Here is a 20,694-nt window from a genome sequence, read left to right as displayed (position 1 = left end):
GCGGAGCTGGAGCGGAGCTGGCGCGAGGAGCGGAGCTGGAGCGGAGCTGGCGCGAGGAGCGGAGCTGGAGCGGAGCTGGAGCGAGGAGCGGAGCTGGAGCGAGGAGCGGAGCTGGAGCGGAGCTGGAGCGAGGAGCGGAGCTGGCGCGAGGAGCGGAGCTGGAGCGGAGCTGGCGCGAGGAGCGGAGCTGGAGCGGAGCTGGAGCGAGGAGCGGAGCTGGCGCGAGGAGCGGAGCTGGAGCGGAGCTGGCGCGAGGAGCGGAGCTGGAGCGGAGCTGGAGCGAGGAGCGGAGCTGGAGCGGAGCTGGCGCGAGGAGCGGAGCTGGAGCGGAGCTGGCGCGAGGAGCGGAGCTGGAGCGGAGCTGGCGCGAGGAGCGGAGCTGGCGCGAGGAGCGGAGCTGGCGCGAGGAGCGGAGCTGGCGCGAGGAGCGGAGCTGGAGCGGAGCGTGTCCAATTTGACTGGAGCGTGGAGCGAGATTCCCAAATGCTCCAATATTTCTCCAGTAGCGCTCACTTCGACCTCAGGGCATGCCCGGCCCAGCATGCATTTGTAGTGTACTTGTGTGCTGCTATAGCCCCTTGATTTAGCTACTGTCATGGAGTTCGCTAAATATTTTCATAAAGAAACTAAATCAAGGTGACTTACAAAGATGAGGACCAACAGCAAGAGAGTGTCCATAGTAGTGTCCATAACTAAAGAATCATTGTGGAATCTGAAAAGCATGATGGTGTACTTTACTTACTACATTGCACATGCTAAAAGAAAGCAACGAGGTGGATAGATAACTACGTGTGTCATTGTGGCAAAGTATTTATAAACAAAAAATCTGGTCTCTTAAACATTTCATTCATTTTTGTTCTATTATCTATAGAATAATTGAATTTGGCCCAATAGGCCTGGCATATTCCCACGTTCAAGGAGCTTTCTGTTTTGATTGGGTTATTTTGCCTAAAAACCTTTAGGCCTACCTATAGAATAATAAAAAAAACAACTCTGCATCTCTGCCCAGCCTGGCATCAGTGGCCAAAAGGGTGTTTAGCATCTCCAGTGGCTCTGCAAGTGTGGAGAGATTATTCTCCGATGCTGGCCTGCTCTCCAGGCACCATTGTGTGAGCCTGAAGGCACAGACTGGCCAAACTCGTGTTTCTGAAAAATGAAAAATGAATTCTAAAAATGAATTCAAAAGGCACTAATTAGTCATATTTCATTTAATTTGTATATAATTCTAAGTAAGTCATAGCCTATATGCACAATTTACAGACTATACTGATTTAATACCACAAAATGTAAATGCTAAGTTCTTTATGTCCCTACCAGCCTATTGTGTCGCACTGGCAAATGTTTCACAATGTATTTCTTTGTAGGCTATAGCCTTAAAATAATAGAAATGATATAGCCTAAATAATTAATTTGCATTACTTCTCTGTCTCCCTGTCTGTCTCCCTGTCTGTCTCCCTGTCTGTCTCCCTGTCTGGCTCCCTGTCTGGCTCCCTGTCTGGCTCCCTGTCTGGCTCCCTGTCTGTCTCCTGACCTATTTAGAGTGTTTATATGCTATTTAATATGACATGTAGCCTACTTGAAAATATGAACGCTTCTTACATTCACCTTTTCATACTTTTCATTTAAATCCATATGGTTTGGTTTCAATACTTCAAAACCAATTGGTAGGTCCAGATAGTCACAAAAATAGATTGATGTTGGTTAAATTGTGATTTTTAATGAATGGGGGCGGCAGCATAGCCTAGTGGTTAGAGCATTGGACTAATAACAGAAAGGTTGCAAGATCAAATCCCCGCGCTGACAAGGTACAAAATCTGTCGTTCTGCCCCTGAACAAGGCAGTTAACCCACTGTTCTTAGGCTGTCATTGAAAATAAGAATTTGTTCTAATCTGACTTGCCTAGTTAAATAAAGGTTACATATTTTTTTTTTAAATGGAGTGAATTTGGAGCGGCAGTTTTTCTTCCAGTGCAGAGCGGTTTTTAGCAGAGCTGTTGGAAAGGACGATGAGCCCTGGACGCTCCATGAGGGGGATTTCCAACCGCTCAACTCCGCTCACAGGCTCTGGCCTGCGCCCCAAATGGCACCCTATTCCCTTTATAGTGCACTACCATAGGGTTCTGGTCAAAAGTTATACACATTTTACTTTTTTTTTTTTTACATTTTAGTCATTTAGCAGACGCTCTTATCCAGAGCGACTTACAGTAGTGAATGCATACATTTCATTTAATTTCATAAATTTTTTGTTCCCATACTGGTCCCCCGTGGGAATCAAACCCACAACCCTGGCGTTGCAAACACCATGCTCTACCAACTGAGCTACACTATATAGGGAATATGGTGCCTCTATCATATTCAGAAAACTTGTTAGGTTCCCCAATGCATAGACAGGCAGCTAGCCTGCACAACTAAAGCATCTTCTCCTCCTGCTATAAACCCATCTTGAGAGGCTGTACTGATGAATTCTCTAGAGGTGTACTGCTACACACGGTGGATTAACACTTGTGGAATTCTGTCTGGTTTGATCTGTCTCTTCAATGCCATGATCAAATGGTGTAGGTTTATAGTCATTGGTTGCTCTTCCTTCATACAAAAAACTATGACTCACGCAGTCATCTCTTTGGAATATGGGAAATTCTGACAAATGAACTGACTTAGAAACAGCAGGAAATGCTAACTTGTAGTGTATTCGATGTCAGACTTAACAAAAAATGTATCAACACCTACAAAAAAATCTCCATTAATTCTAATCCACATAATAATTCACATTTCCTGTTGCTGCAGGATTATATTCCAGCTATAGCAAACTGGCTCAAATGAAGATCCTACATCTGTCTAGGTAGATGATCTGAACTGTCCAGACAAATCAATGAAGAGCTGCCTAGCTATTACTCACTGCCAAATGAAGACGAGAAGGGACAGATGAAAGTGATAGATGTCTGAAGGAGGGAGAGAGATAGATAGAGAGAGAGAGAGAGAGAGAGAGAGAGAGAGAGAGAGAGAGAGAGAGAGAGAGACATCTAGAAGAAATTCATAACATTCGGCCACATTCATTTCTCAGTTTCCCAGTTTCGCAGACAGACATGCATTGGTTCTATAATCCAGGAGACGAAACAGACTTCATAATCTCCTGCTTGATTCCCAGTACGACAAAGGCTGAGAATTACTTTTCAGCAATAACATTTAAACGGGTTAATATAATGTGCAGGGAGCAGGATACACACGAGGCGGTGCATAAAAGCTGGGATACTGGATCATTAAACTGTTTTGATTACACTGATAGACCTCCGCACTCCTCAGCCAGATTCATTACTACTGACAGTTTATTAGGTACAACCATCTAGTACCGGATCGGACCCCCAGCCTGAATTCTTCGGGAGAAGATTTCAAAAGGTGTCGGACACATTCCACAGGGATGTTGGTCCATGCTGACACGGTGGCATCACGCAGTTGCTGCAGATTAGAAGGCGGTACATTTATGCATCTGTGTTTAGTGAGTGACTGAGTGTGTCGGGAAACAGCCTTTTCATCTCATCCCAAAGATCCTCTGCTGGGTTTGGTCAGCAACAATGTTCAGATATGGTGTGGCGTTCAATCGGTTCTCAATTGGTATCAAGGGACTTAACGTGTGCCAGGAAAACCTTCCCCACACCAGTATACCATCACCACCAGCCTGTACTGTTGACACCAGGCAGGATGGGTCCAAATCCTGACTGCCATCAGCATGACCCAACAGGAACCGTGCTTCGTCAGACCAGGTAATGTGTTTCCACTCCTCAGTTGTCCAGTGTTGGTGATGGCGTGCCCACTGGAGCCACTTCTGCTTGTTTTTAGCTGATAGGAGTGGAACCTGGTGTGGTCGTCTGCTGCAATAACCATCTGTGACAAGGACCGATGAGTTGTGTGTTCTGAGATGCCGTTCTGCAGACCACTGTTGTACTGCGCTGTTATTTGCCTGTTTGTGGAATGCCTGTTAGCTTGCACGATTCTTGCCATTCTCCTTCGACCTCTCTCATCAACGAGCTGTTTCTCCCACATGACGGCCGCTGACTGGATGTGTTTTGTTTATCGCACCATTCTTGGCAAACCGTAGACACTGTTGTGAATGAAAAGCCCCAGGAGGGCGGCCATTTCTGAGATACTCGATCTTAGGTCACTCGTTTTGCCCATTCTAACTTTCAATCAAACAGTAATTGAATGCCTCAATGCCTATCTGCCTGCTTTATATAGCAAGCCAAGGCCATGTGACTCACTGTCTGTAGGAGCCATCCATTTTCGTGAACGGGGTGTACCTAATAAACTGGTCAATAAGTGTATATACTGCACAGTACAGAGCCTTCACTGCTGTGTCATGTATATACTGTACAATACAGAGCCTTCACTGCTGTGTCATGTATATACTGTACAGTACAGAGCCTTCACTGCTGTGTCATGTATATACTGTACAGTACAGAGCCTTCACTGCTGTGTCATGTATATACTGTACAGTACAGAGCCTTCACTGCTGTGTCATGTATATACTGTACAATACAGAGCCTTCACTGCTGTGTCATGTATATACTGTACAGTACAGAGCCTTCACTGCTGTGTCATGTATATACTGTACAGTACAGAGCCTTCACTGCTGTGTCATGTATATACTGTACAGTACAGAGCCTTCACTGCTGTGTCATGTATATACTGTACAATACAGAGCCTTCACTGCTGTGTCATGTATATACTGTACAGTACAGAGCCTTCACTGCTGTGTCATGTATATACTGTACAGTACAGAGCCTTCACTGCTGTGTCATGTATATACTGTACAGTACAGAGCCTTCACTGCTGTGTCATGTATATACTGTACAGTACAGAGCCTTCACTGCTGTGTCATGTATATACTGTACAGTACAGAGCCTTCACTGCTGTGTCATGTCTATACTGTACAGTACAGAGCCTTCACTGCTGTGTCATGTATATACTGTACAGTACAGAGCCTTCACTGCTGTGTCATGTCTATACTGTACAGTACAGAGCCTTCACTGCTGTGGCATGTATATACTGTACAGTACAGAGCCTTCACTGCTGTGTCATGTATATACTGTACAGTACAGAGCCTTCACTGCTGTGTCATGTATATACTGTACAGTACAGAGCCTTCACTGCTGTGTCATGTATATACTGTACAATACAGAGCCTTCACTGCTGTGTCATGTATATACTGTACAATACAGAGCCTTCACTGCTGTGTCATGTATATACTGTACAGTACAGAGCCTTCACTGCTGTGTCATGTATATACTGTACAGAGCCTTCACTGCTGTGTCATGTATATACTGTACAGTACAGAGCCTTCACTGCTGTGTCATGTATATACTGTACAGTACAGAGCCTTCACTGCTGTGTCATGTATATACTGTACAGTACAGAGCCTTCACTGCTGTGTCATGTCTATACTGTACAGTACAGAGCCTTCACTGCTGTGTCATGTATATACTGTACAGTACAGAGCCTTCACTGCTGTGTCATGTCTATACTGTACAGTACAGAGCCTTCACTGCTGTGTCATGTCTATACTGTACAGTACAGAGCCTTCACTGCTGTGTCATGTCTATACTGTACAGTACAGAGCCTTCACTGCTGTGTCATGTATATACTGTACAGTACAGAGCCTTCACTGCTGTGTCATGTATATACTGTACAATACAGAGCCTTCACTGCTGTGTCATGTATATACTGTACAATACAGAGCCTTCACTGCTGTGTCATGTATATACTGTACAGAGCCTTCACTGCTGTGTCATGTATATACTGTACAGTACAGAGCCTTCACTGCTGTGTCATGTATATACTGTACAGTACAGAGCCTTCACTGCTGTGTCATGTCTATACTGTACAATACAGAGCCTTCACTGCTGTGTCATGTCTATACTGTACAGTACAGAGCCTTCACTGCTGTGTCATGTATATACTGTACAGTACAGAGCCTTCACTGCTGTGTCATGTATATACTGTACAATACAGAGCCTTCACTGCTGTGTCATGTATATACTGTACAGTACAGAGCCTTCACTGCTGTGTCATGTATATACTGTACAGTACAGAGCCTTCACTGCTGTGTCATGTATATACTGTACAATACAGAGCCTTCACTGCTGTGTCATGTATATACTGTACAGTACAGAGCCTTCACTGCTGTGTCATGTCTATACTGTACAATACAGAGCCTTCACTGCTGTGTCATGTCTATACTGTACAGTACAGAGCCTTCACTGCTGTGTCATGTATATACTGTACAGTACAGAGCCTTCACTGCTGTGTCATGTATATACTGTACAGAGCCTTCACTGCTGTGTCATGTATATACTGTACAATACAGAGCCTTCACTGCTGTGTCATGTATATACTGTACAATACAGAGCCTTCACTGCTGTGTCATGTATATACTGTACAGTACAGAGCCTTCACTGCTGTGTCATGTATATACTGTACAGAGCCTTCACTGCTGTGTCATGTATATACTGTACAGTACAGAGCCTTCACTGCTGTGTCATGTATATACTGTACAATACAGAGCCTTCACTGCTGTGTCATGTATATACTGTACAGTACAGAGCCTTCACTGCTGTGTCATGTATATACTGTACAGTACAGAGCCTTCACTGCTGTGTCATGTATATACTGTACAGAGCCTTCACTGCTGTGTCATGTATATACTGTACAGTACAGAGCCTTCACTGCTGTGTCATGTATATACTGTACAGTACAGAGCCTTCACTGCTGTGTCATGTATATACTGTACAGTACAGAGCCTTCACTGCTGTGTCATGTCTATACTGTACAGTACAGAGCCTTCACTGCTGTGTCATGTATATACTGTACAGTACAGAGCCTTCACTGCTGTGTCATGTCTATACTGTACAGTACAGAGCCTTCACTGCTGTGTCATGTCTATACTGTACAGTACAGAGCCTTCACTGCTGTGTCATGTCTATACTGTACAGTACAGAGCCTTCACTGCTGTGTCATGTATATACTGTACAGTACAGAGCCTTCACTGCTGTGTCATGTATATACTGTACAATACAGAGCCTTCACTGCTGTGTCATGTATATACTGTACAATACAGAGCCTTCACTGCTGTGTCATGTATATACTGTACAGAGCCTTCACTGCTGTGTCATGTATATACTGTACAGTACAGAGCCTTCACTGCTGTGTCATGTATATACTGTACAGTACAGAGCCTTCACTGCTGTGTCATGTCTATACTGTACAATACAGAGCCTTCACTGCTGTGTCATGTCTATACTGTACAGTACAGAGCCTTCACTGCTGTGTCATGTATATACTGTACAGTACAGAGCCTTCACTGCTGTGTCATGTATATACTGTACAATACAGAGCCTTCACTGCTGTGTCATGTATATACTGTACAGTACAGAGCCTTCACTGCTGTGTCATGTATATACTGTACAGTACAGAGCCTTCACTGCTGTGTCATGTATATACTGTACAATACAGAGCCTTCACTGCTGTGTCATGTATATACTGTACAGTACAGAGCCTTCACTGCTGTGTCATGTCTATACTGTACAATACAGAGCCTTCACTGCTGTGTCATGTCTATACTGTACAGTACAGAGCCTTCACTGCTGTGTCATGTATATACTGTACAGTACAGAGCCTTCACTGCTGTGTCATGTATATACTGTACAGAGCCTTCACTGCTGTGTCATGTATATACTGTACAATACAGAGCCTTCACTGCTGTGTCATGTATATACTGTACAATACAGAGCCTTCACTGCTGTGTCATGTATATACTGTACAGTACAGAGCCTTCACTGCTGTGTCATGTATATACTGTACAGAGCCTTCACTGCTGTGTCATGTATATACTGTACAGTACAGAGCCTTCACTGCTGTGTCATGTATATACTGTACAATACAGAGCCTTCACTGCTGTGTCATGTATATACTGTACAGTACAGAGCCTTCACTGCTGTGTCATGTATATACTGTACAGTACAGAGCCTTCACTGCTGTGTCATGTATATACTGTACAATACAGAGCCTTCACTGCTGTGTCATGTATATACTGTACAATACAGAGCCTTCACTGCTGTGTCATGTATATACTGTACAGTACAGAGCCTTCACTGCTGTGTCATGTATATACTGTACAGTACAGAGCCTTCACTGCTGTGTCATGTATATACTGTACAGTACAGAGCCTTCACTGCTGTCTCATGTATATACTGTACAGTACAGAGCCTTCACTGCTGTGTCATGTATATACTGTACAGTACAGAGCCTTCACTGCTGTGTCATGTATATACTGTACAGTACAGAGCCTTCACTGCTGTGTCATGTCTATACTGTACAGTACAGAGCCTTCACTGCTGTGTCATGTATATACTGTACAATACAGAGCCTTCACTGCTGTGTCATGTATATACTGTACAGTACAGAGCCTTCACTGCTGTGTCATGTCTATACTGTACAGTACAGAGCCTTCACTGCTGTGTCATGTATATACTGTACAGTACAGAGCCTTCACTGCTGTGTCATGTATATACTGTACAATACAGAGCCTTCACTGCTGTGTCATGTATATACTGTAGGCTATACTGTACTGTGGTGTCAGGTTCTCTCTGGGCTGCTGTCTCATTAATCTACAGAGAGCCGCAGTGCTGAGAGAAGGGGAAGAGAGAAAGGGGTGTGAGAGAGAGAGCGAGAGAGCCAGGGGAACAAAGAATGGATTCTGTGGAGCTCAGAGGTTCAGATACCAGCTAGGAACTAGCAGGAAGGAGACTGGAGCTGGGAGAAGGAGGGTAAAGATCTCTAGGGTGACATGGGAACAAATATGACACTGCCCCTTTGGCATTACCTGGGAATAAATACCTGGGAATAAATACCTGGGAATAAATACCTGGGAATAAATACCTGGGAAACAATATGAAATTCCTAACAATATGATGCACCAGCTAAACGTTACAGCTCCTAGGCTAAAGACTCGTCTGAGTGGACTCAGTGGACACTTCCTTGCACCTCAAACTATTGGGATTGTTTTGTCTTTCTATTTTCTCTTTCCCTCTGTATTTCCTGACACACTCAGTCACTCACTAAACCCTGTTGAACTTGATTGTGTTACAAGATCTGCCACTCAGGTAGATTACAAGCTTAGAGGCATTAGAAATGTCAGATCAAGAGTTGCAGACTGTAGCTAGGTAAGTAATGAATCCCAAAGAGGTAGCAAACCACAAAGCACTATGGGAAGAATTATTGTCCAGAAAAGACTAGGTAGAAGGAAAGGACTAGGAGTAAGATACAGTACTATTATAAACTGGGTGGTTCGAGCCCTGAATGGCTGAAAGCCGTGGTATATCAGACCGTATACCACGGGTATGACAAAATATGTATTTTTACTGCTCTAATTACGTTGGTAACCAGTTTATAATAGCAATAAGGCCCCTCGGGGGTTTGTGATATAAGACCAATATACCACGGCTAAGGGCTGTATCCAGGCACTCCACATTGCATTGTGCATAAGAACAGCCCTTAGCCGAGGTATATACCACACCCCCTCATGCCTTATTGCTTAATTATACTATGCTAAGATATTACATTTTACGTATCTAATCTTTCTTGAGGGAAGTTATTAATTGAAAGTGATTCATGATAAATCCATCTGTATCTCTTCATTTCTCTGGACAGATTGGGGCATCCTAATACTGCTCCATATAGGATGACTACGTACACTGAGAGAATATACTCTATACTGAGAGTGACTACAGCGGGAGTCTTCATTGCTCCTGTGCTGACTGTGGATCCTGCAGGTACTGCTGCAGAGTCCTGAGCTACCCCAGTGACATCATCACTGGCTGAGGAGAGAGGGAGCATGCAGTGGTTGCAAAGTGAGCTAAAAGACTATATTTTTGTGTGTATAAACAGCCCCAAAAACATGTGTGCTGTGATGCCTGCAATCGTAGCAGTCTGAGGTAGAGGTGAAACGCTCCATGGAATACTCACTCCTGGCACACATTTGTATTATTTATTGTCGTGGGTCAGCACAGCAACAGTAGAGCCGCTTGAACCCCAAACACACAGTCAGAGACAGCCTCGTCATCACTGCGTCACTGCTGACGGAAGCAGCCTGTCAGTCCGCTCTGCAGGCAGGCACGCTGTGGCTGGAATGTCTGTCTGACAGCGACTAGGTTCATGTTCACTAAGCTGCAGAGAAAGGTGTTTATCTATCAAGGTTTGTGAGCAACAGAACTGTGCTTATGTCCCAGTAAGGCAGAACATTGTACTTTATAACCAGTAATGTATGCTCTGGTATGTTCCTGATATGTAATAGGACATGATGTGGTATTAATGTGTATTGTCTGGTAATGACTAATTAACGACCCAAATAAAAAAACAATTCATAGGCTATTAGTGTGTAACTGCAATTTTACCATGGAAGTAAATACCATATCAAAATATTTCTGTGCTTCTTATCCGACACTCTACTGGTCACCTGGGACTGGTGTGGTTAAAGGTCCACTTCTGGTGCTGCTGGCTAAATATGGAGGTGTAAGGTTTCATGCAACGCCTGCCTGAAGTTGGCACTCAACCAGAGAAGTTTGTTTTGTTCTGTCAAACTGCTATGGAGTATACCGTATCTTAACAGCTGTACAGCACTGACTCCAGGAATGGGTTAGGGCACAGCAGCTCAGATGCATGCAGCTTAACCAAGTACTAGAGAGATGCATGTTGGGTTTATCAGTTGTCATGGTGAGTAGTTAGTAAAAGTAAAGGAGAAACCTCACCAGACCAATTGTCGGTCTGCACAGTTCAGGGCTGCTCGCTCACCGTTCGCTTGCTGTCAGAGTGGTGGGATATAGGGACCACCCACCATTGGCCACTGACCAGAATGACCATCATTTTCGCCCGTTTCTACATGTAGAATCGCTTTGCACTTGGTTTGCAAATTACGGCCACCACTCTGTTCAGAGGTGGTAAGTAGTCTCGCCGGCAGACGCTCGACAATCCTACCGGTCTGTCCATGTTGTAGTAGTAAAAAACAGCACCATTTCAAGCTGTCAGTGACAAGGATGCAAATGTTTAAATTCTGAAATTTGGCATCAGAGATTTTTTTTTCATTGCTGAAAGAGAAGCAATCAAAGGGACAAGCTGAAGCAGTCAGTGTCTGCATCCTAAATGGCACCCTATTCCCTATGAAGTGCACTACTTTTGACCATAGCCCCATAAAGCCCTGATCAAAAGTAGGGCACTAAATAGGGAATAGGGTGACATTTGGGATGTATCCAGTGACATCGTTAGAATCATGGTTATTACTGTCATGACCGCAAATCATCCTAATCTGAGAGAGCACCACAGCCTTGGAGGATTTATCTCACTATTCCTCTACATTATGGATTAACCATGTTGTTGCAGGGGGCCTTCGAATCAAAGTGACATGCATTGTGTAGATTCAGCTCTGTGGCGTCAGGACTGGTTCAAATAGTATTTGTGAGCATTTGCTTGAGTCTGTTTGCCTTTACTGTACGATTCCATTAGTTCTATTGCACCAGGCATATTCAAATAAGCATAGCTGAAGTATTTGAAAGACAACAAATACTATTTGAACCCAGGCCTGGTGGCATAGAGTAGGCCTGTAGCTAGAAGGACTGATAAGCAGAGCTGTAGCTGTCTAAATCACATCTTACTTCTATTCTAGGTTCTATTAAGCCTGAGCCAGCAGTTAGAAATACATATAAATAGGGGAACAGCAATCCCAGTCCCAGGATTATCATGGGGTGAAATGATCCCACTTGGAACCCTCTCTCTCTCCTGTGATGTAATGTTCACTCTAGGTGGAATTTCAGGTCCAGGATTTATTTGGTATTGCATCTAGGAGAGATTATTTTGACTGGGAATGATTGGGGATTAACCCACATGCAGTTTTAAGAAGTCCTTTTGGTAATAACATGTTCATGTACAGTAACAAATGCACATATGACAGTCCAACTTTAAACAAAGTACAATTTATAAAGGCTTTATATAGCATACTTTATAAGCACAACATAAATGTTTCACAAAGAATCTATAAGTGTATGTCATACTCTCTAAATGGTGTATAAACATACATAGTGCATTGTGTCACATTCGGCAATTGACCCTACAGTGGGAATGGTTATGTCACCCTTTATAGAGCATGATATACGCTTATAGATTATTTGTGAAGCATTTTTGCAGTGCTTACGAAGCCTTTATGTATGCTATTAAAAGCCTTAAAGTCGTACTTCGTTTAAAGTGGGACTCAACAACTAAACGTGCTAATATGATCAAAAGACGAGAATTGTATAATAATGAAGAAAATGCTTCGATAATTTTAGATCATCTTTGTTTAGATAATCTTTGTTAAATTTCAACGGTCTGCTTGTATTTTGACAATAGGAACATAATTATGATCAAACTGTATGGTATAGGCATGAGAAGAAAGAAAAGCGAACTTGACATCTACAATAGGCTTTTCTATCTGAATGTAGGCTCCAAAAACAAAGCTGCCTAGCCCTTTCCTGCAGTCAATGACCAAAAGCGCCCTCTTTGGCCTCATGGGTGAAATGTTATTAATATTTTTCTTAATTTAATCATTATTAAAAAAAAACATTTTTAAACTGACCGAAATCCGGTGTTTCTATGTCAAACTGTTTTGTTATATTTCAATCTTCTGTAATGTATATCAAGTGTAATATTGGGATGCAAACTCAAAATGTAATACATTTCAACTGTATATCTGACATGGTACAGGGGTCTTATTTTTTTAAGCCAATAACCATGTGTGTGAAGTGTATACTTTTGTTTCAGGGTAGATGTGTTTAAGACTACCTAGAATCACTGTGTGTGAACCTGACTTAGCACACTGCAGTAAAAGTTTAACAAACCCCAGGCAACACGCCAGGCAACACGCCAGGCAGTAAACAACATAACTTAACAACGCCCACTTAGACGAAAGCAGCGGAAGTCTATTTCAATAATGCATTTACAAGACAAAATCAGAACTCCATCCAAGTCCTGCATTAGAGTTCCAGGGAACGGTGGTGATTTCATTAGTGCGCCACAGAATGCAGCATCTTGACTGAGGCCTGTAGACTGTGGACGTCCCAAATGGCACCCTACTTTTGACCAGACTCCTATGCACCCTGGTCCAATATAGTGCACTACATTGGGTGCCATTTGGGACACCACCACTGCCTCTGTGCCAGTGCCTCAGTCACCCATACTGATGAGGAGGAGAGGACTTCTCTGCTCATCTGGATCAATAACGTTCTATGAAAGACAGAGACATATTTAATTCAAGCTCCTGTCTAAAGTAATTAATAAATGTACTTGTTTATTTTTTAAACTTGTATGTGACCGGAAACATGACCGAATTCAAACAGTGTAGCTATTCCCTCCGCAAGGCAATCAAACAAGCTAAGCGTCAGTACAGAGACAAAGTGGAGTCGCAATTCAACGGCTCAGACATGAGAGGTATGTGGCAGGGTCTACAGTCAATCATGGACTATAAAAGGAAAACCAGCCCCGTCGCGGATCACGATGCCTTGCTCCCAGACAGACTAAACAACTTCTTTGCTCGCTTTGAGGACAATACAGTGCCACTAACACGGCCCGCTACCAAAACCTGCGGGCTCGCCTTCACTGCAGCCGACGTGAGTAAGACATTTAAACGTGTTAACCCTCTCAAGGCTGCAGGCCCAGACGGCATCCCCGGCCGCGTCCTCAGAGCATGCGCAGACCAGCTGGCTGGTGTGTTTACGGACATATTCAATCAATCCTTATCCCAGTCTGCTGTCCCCACATGCTTCAAGAGGGCCACCATTGTTCCAGTTCCCAAGAAAGCTAAGGTAACTGAGCTAAATGACTACCGCCCCGTAGCACTCACTTCCGTCATCATGAAGTGCTTTGAGAGACTAGTCAAGGACCATATCACCTCCATCCTACCTGACATCCTAGACCCACTCCAATTTGCTTACCGCCCCAATAGGTCCACAGACGACGCAATCGCCTTCACACTGCACACTGCCCTAACCCATCTGGACAAGAGGAATACCTATGTGAGAATGCTGTTCATCGACTACAGCTCAGCATTTAACACCATAGTACCCTCCAAACTCGTCATCAAGCTCGAGACCCTGGGTCTCGACCCCGCCCTGTGCAACTGGGTCCTGGACTTCCTGACGGGCCGCCCCCAGGTGGTGAGGGTAGGTAACAACATCTCCACCCCGCTGATCCTCAACACTGGGGCCCCACAAGGGTGCGTTCTCAGCCCTCTCCTGTACTCCCTGTTCACCCATGACTGCGTGGCCATGCACGCCTCCAACTCAATCATCAAGTTTGCAGACGACACTACAGTGGTAGGCTTGATTACCAACAACAACGAGACGGCCTACAGGGAGGAGGTGAGGGCCTTCGGAGTGTGGTGTCAGGAAAATAACCTCACACTCAACGTCAACAAAACAAAGGAGATGATCGTGGACTTCAGGAAACAGCAGAGGGAGCACCCCCCTATCCACATCGACGGGACAGTAGTGGAGAGGGTAGAAAGTTTTAAGTTCCTCGGCGTACACATCACGGACAAACTGAAATGGTCCAACCACACAGACAGCGTGGTGAAGAAGGCGCAGCAAATTCGGCTTGTCACCTAAAACACTCACAAACTTTTAGATGCACAGTCGAGAGCATCCTGTCGGGCTGTATCACCACCTGGTACGGCAACTGCTCTGCCCATAACCGTAAGACTCTCCAGAGGGTAGTGAGGTCTGCATAACGCATCACCGGGGGCAGACTACCTGCCCTCCAGGACACCTACACCACCCGATGTCACAGGAAGGCCAAAAAGATCATCAAGGACAACAACCATCCAAGCCACTGCCTGTTCACCCCGCTATGATCCAGAAGGCGAGGTCAGTACAGGTGCATCAAAGCTGGGACCGAGAGACTGAAAAACAGCTTCTATCTCAAGGCCATCAGACTGTTAAACAGCCATCACTAACATTGAGTGGCTGCTGCCAACATACTGACTCAACTCTAGCCACTTTAATAATGGAAAAATTGATGTAATAAATGTATCACTAGCCACTTTAAACAATGCCACTTCATATAATGTTTACATACCCTACATTACTCATCTCATATGTATATACTGTACTCTATACCATCTACTGCATCTTGCCATCTTGATGTAATGTATCACTAGCCACTTTAAACAATGCCACTTTTATGTTTACATATCCTACATTACTCATCTCATATGTATATACTGTACTCTATACCATCCACTGCATCTTGCCTATGCCGTTCTATACCATCACTCATCACAGCATCACTACTCTGGACGGTTCTGACTTAGAATATGTGGACAACTACAAATACCTAGGTGTCTGGTTAGACTGTAAACTCTCCTTCCAGACTCACATCAAACATCCCCAATCAAAAGTTAAATCTAGAATTGGCTTCCTATTTCGCAACAAAGCATCTTTCACTCATGCTGCCAAACATACCCTCGTAAAACTGACTATCCTACGGATCCTCGACTTCGGCGATGTCATTTACAAAATAGCCTCCAATACCCTACTCAATAAACTGGATGCAGTCTATCATTTTGTCACCAAAGCCCCATGTACTACCCACCACTGCGACCTGTACGCTCTCGTTGGCTGGCCCTCGTTCATACTCGTCGCCAATCCCACTGGACCCAGGTCTTGTAAAGTTCCCCCTTATCTCAGCTCGCTGGTCACCATAGCAGCACCCACCTGTAGCACGCGCTCCAGCAGGTATATCTCTCTGGTCACCCCCAAAGCCAATTCCTCCTGGAACAAAAATCTCTAAAACTGGAAACACTTATCTCCCTCACTAGCTTTAAGCACCAGCTGTAAGAGCAGCTCACAGATCACTGCACCTGTACATAGCCCATCTGTAAACAGCCCATCTATCTACCTACCTCATCCCCATACTGTATTTATTTATTTATTTATTTTGCTCCTTTGCACCCCATTATTTCTATTTCTACTTTGCACTATCTTCCACTGCAAATCTACCATTCCAGTGTTTTACTTGCTATATTGTATTTACTTTGCCACCATGGCCTTTTTGCCTTTACCTCCCTTATCTCACCTCATTTGCTCACTTTGTATATAGACTTATTTTTATACTATATTATTGACTGTATGTTTGTTTTACTCCATGTGTAACTCTGCGTTGTTGTATGTGTCAAACTGCTTGCTTTATCTTGGCCAGGTCGCAATTGTAAATGACAACTTGTTCTCAACTTGCCTACCTGGATAAATAAAGGTGAAATAAATAAATACAAATTCATATATTTTTTTGATGTACATATTCTTATTCATTACTTTACACTTGTGTGTATAAGGTAATTGTTGTGAAATTGTTAGGTTAGATTACTTGTTAGATATTACTGCATTGTCGGAACTAGAAGCACAAGCATTTCGCTACACTCACATTAACTTCTGCTAACCATGTGTATGTGACCAATAACATTTGATTTGATTTGATGAATTCCAGGTGAATTGAAGAGGGTAAAAGTAAGGAATACCAATGTGCCATAAGACTAGAAGAGCTTTGGGGGAAATACAGTAAACTTCAAGACTTGGCTAGGAGTGATTCCAGTTTCCTTCAGGGTGAGCAAGACCAAACACCATGAGAAGTTAAAATGCTCATCTTGCCACAAAGTCAGTGCATCTCAAAATCTTGAGTTCCCTCCTTTTTTTAAAGGTTTATTTAATTACTGCAGTGGGCTAAATCAGGGTCACACAGAGTGTTTTTTGGTAGTCTGAAACACATCTACTTTGAAACACACATGGTTATAGGCTTACAAAAAGGAAGATACCTGTACCATTTCAGATCATTTTGAGTTTGCATCCCAATGTTACACATTATATACATCACAGAAGGCAGAACTATAACAAAACCGTTTAACATATAAAACAGGATTTTCAGATTTTTTTTTAACAATGTTGATTAATGAAATTATGAAAAAATATTAATAACATTCCACCCATGAGGCCACTAGATGGCACTTCGGTCATTCGACCGTAATCAGTATCATAAAGGGTTTGAATATGTCCTGTTCCAAACCACCCTGTAACAATAGAGAGCAGCAGATCCAGAGATGCATTCTGAATAGAACCAGAGAGCACATTAGAAGCTGAGTACGGCTGTGAGCAGTGCAGCCCTAAAGCGTTGAGGTACACAGACTAATAATGCCCAAATGCAGTATATAAAGACCTGAAGCTCTCTTTCTCCCATACACTCTCTCACATGTTCTCTTCTATCTATCTATCTATCTATCTATCTATCTATCTATCTGTCTGTCTGTCTGTCTGTCTGTCTGTCTGTCTGTCTGTCTGTCTGTCTGTCTGTCTGTCTGTCTGTCTGTCTGTCTGTCTGTCTGTCTGTCTGTCTGTCTGGCTGGCTGGCTGGCTGGCTGGCTGGCTGGCTGGCTATCCATCTACCTCCCTTCCCTCTCTCTGTGAGAGAATTGCAGATCAGCAACAACGGTCTGAGAGTGATTCAAATGTGACTTGTGACAAGCCTTAAAATGTGTGTCCTGGAGATGTGTCTTGTGTTTCAATACTTTGTCTCTCTCTTAGAGCAGATGCAAGGACCTGATCAGGCATGGATCAGCAAAAGGAAGGCCAGGGTCATTACAATACTCAGAAAGTCAGAGGTTCTGATACAAAGAATGCAAGAAATGGTCATGTTGATTGATTGCAGATTGATTGCCAATGGCTGATTGATTGACTGACCTCTTCTTATACTGTAAATTCTCTGAAAAGGTATCAACATTTGTTTACAGACTTTACATGGTTGGTGTTAAATCCTACCATTTCCTTTCAATTCAGTGTTTCAGTCACATTGGAAAGTAGGCTATAGTTTTCCTTTGTTGTCAGATCCCAGAGATGTTGTGGATGGTGAAGGTCTGTACATATTGTCATTGCTAATATGATAGTAAGGAGAACTGTCACATCTCTAAGCGTCCAGGTTAGGAGACACACTCACAAACTGTTATTGATGCTGATTATCACTCTCTACCTAGGCCAAGGCCAGTCTAAGACCCAGACAAACATAGAAAATATGAAAAGTGTCATAGATCAATAGATCCATAGATGATCAATACTGTATGATGAACGATTCAGGACAGTTGCAGTGCACCGAAGCCATGCTTCCAAAATGCAGCCAGCAGAATGACATCAAATACCCGATGAGATACATTAGATCTTTACACATTTAATACGCAATGCAGATGACGGTTTTCTCTATTTTCATCAAGCTGTCATGTGATGCGCACAGGTAGCAGATACTCAGACGAAAGACATGACCCACAGTGGGGCAACCAACGGTGACAGCAACAGCGTCAATATAATAGGTTCCCTGCTTGCTAAACAGGAACTGACCTGGATCGTGCAGGTGTACTCCGAGTCATCCAGCAGCCTCACGGTACAGTTGTATTCTCGTTCCAGATTCCTGATGCTGCCACTCATGAAACGGCTCAGCATCTTCTTGCTCTGTGTCTGTGTGTGGGACCACAAAAAACTGCACACAGCATAGATGTAATGTCACATCAACAACGTCCCTCCTCTTTGGTCCAACACCTGGATAGCAGCAATGTCAATCTAGAGCGGTGGTTGAGCATCGTATTTCCGGTAGCCCAGATGTGATATCGCACTGAATGCTCAACGGCTGGGCAACCAAAGAATGAATACTGTATCACTCAATGTGATAAAATGTTAGCCTGCTGCTGATGTCCAGTTAAACTGTTATCATACCTCCACACTCTTCATTGCTCTCTTCAGTCAAATGCTGCTGGGCGGGCCACGGACGAGTCTCTGAATGACGTGTCTGCGCGCAAACGACAGCCAAAGCCGAGGAAATTGGCTACATTTCTGAACCACAGGTTGGTTCTCCGCGGGAGCAATGTGACGAATAGTAATTTCGAATCTCCCACGTTTCCATCAGAATGCAGGGCCATGCCCATCAGCTGAAATAATGCCAGTTAGCCTACACCACCAAGGGTACGAATAGCCAGCAAGGACTGCTCGACCTGATTCGATGAGCTGCTCAGTTCAAGAGCTGTTTACATTGTATTTCAAATCGCACCGTATGCAAATGAGTGCATCACGCGCTCGAGGAGAGCGGCTGGAAAGGAGGTTGGCGAGCGGGAGGTGTTCGTCGTAGACTGTTTCATAATACAGAGAATGCAATAGTCATATTTTTCTAGATTCAACCTTTGAAATAACCTAGGGAATATGCAATGTCCATAATTGCCAACAGTAACCACTGAGGTGAGGGAAAACAATGATAATGTAACTTATTATAGCCTAATATGCCTATAAATGATCTCATCCGGGGAGTCTATAATTTATTACATAGACTCGGCCGACTTTCAGGATTGTCTGGTTATGCAATAGGCTGTTGGCTCCCTCAGGTGGTGTGTAATTTCTAGTGCAGTCTGCTCTTGGTAGTCTTGAGCAGGAGGAGACCACTAGGAGGAGCCGCTGGAAATGGTTGACATAACGGTATGTACCTGCCCTACCTGCTTTACCGTTATCTCAGTGTGCGCTTATAATAAGTAGAGGGGTGGATGGGATCTCAGATTTTTTTTCATCGATTGATTATTGGGATTAAGACAGAATAGGCTATCAACACATGTGGAATGCATGTAGCTGTAGGAGATGAATATATTAGGCTACACAACAGTCCTGTGAGTGTGAAGCTGTCAATGATATCACTTATCAATTAGGCCTATCATTAATGAAAGACTCATGTTTCAACCAAGTTGTATTTAACCCGTAAGAGTCTAAACCCTGTCTATGTTCTACTAAGCTATATGGAATTGTTTTAAGAAGGTCATACCAAGGATCATTTTGCTATTTGGTTTTGAATTTTAAGACCCCTTGAAGTATAAAAAAAATATATACACAAATGATTTGATGAAACATTTTATTTGGCCTTACTGCTATTAGCCCATACAAACGCATTGAATAACAGATTCACTACATGGAACAACACCTAGTCCCCCCAAAAACTCTAAAGGAAGTTTGTTCTGAGGTGTTTGTCCTATATCTGAGAGATATAAGAAAGCTCAGGAAGCATTTGTTATTTTTGTTGACCTATATTTGTCCCCTTATTTTTGGCACTTTACAGTCTAACGCCTCGATAACACACCTACAGGGTAAAAAAGAGTGCAGCATCATCTGGATATGTGTTCCACAACATTTCAACTTTCACCTTCTGCTACCATTTCTGCCAAGCCGTCTACACATACAGTTTAATGCATATGTTCAATAAATCCAACGTCTGCACCACACAGAACACACTGCAACTGCCTCTGCAACGCAATGCTGCAAGGCAAACACAGCGTTCCATTGGAAATGAATGTACTTCTGGTGTACCAAAATGCAAGGACTCTGTCGGTGTGATCGAGGAGTGAGCCCTGTCTAAGCCGGGGGGGGGGGGGGGGGGTTACTAAGCTATATGGAATTGTTTTAAGAAGGTCATACCATGGATCATTTTGCTATTTGATTTTTAATTTTAAGACCCCTTGAAGTATAAAAATATATATATACTGCTCAAAAAAATAAAGGGAACACTAAAATAACACATCCTAGATCTGAATGAATGAAATAATCTTATTAAATACTTT

General features: G+C 43.4%; 1 protein-coding gene across 1 annotated transcript in view; it reads right to left on the bottom strand.

The window, feature by feature from the left end:
* Window positions 1–19,211, bottom strand: part of LOC115203331 (FERM domain-containing protein 5) — a 153,582-nt gene extending 134,371 nt beyond the window's left edge. The window contains exon 1 of the mRNA XM_029767934.1: window positions 18,446–19,211. Coding sequence (XP_029623794.1) covers window positions 18,446–18,547 — 102 coding nt within the window. The 5' untranslated portion in view covers window positions 18,548–19,211. The remainder of the gene's footprint in view (window positions 1–18,445) is intronic.
* Window positions 19,212–20,694: the final 1,483 nt, after the last annotated feature.

The sequence above is a fragment of the Salmo trutta genome, chromosome 12 (genome assembly GCF_901001165.1).
Source record: "Salmo trutta chromosome 12, fSalTru1.1, whole genome shotgun sequence".
In the NCBI taxonomy this organism is placed as follows: Eukaryota; Metazoa; Chordata; class Actinopteri; order Salmoniformes; family Salmonidae; genus Salmo; species Salmo trutta.
The sequence above is the reverse complement of the archived record's forward strand: the minus strand, read 5'-3'. Positions and strand labels throughout refer to the sequence as shown.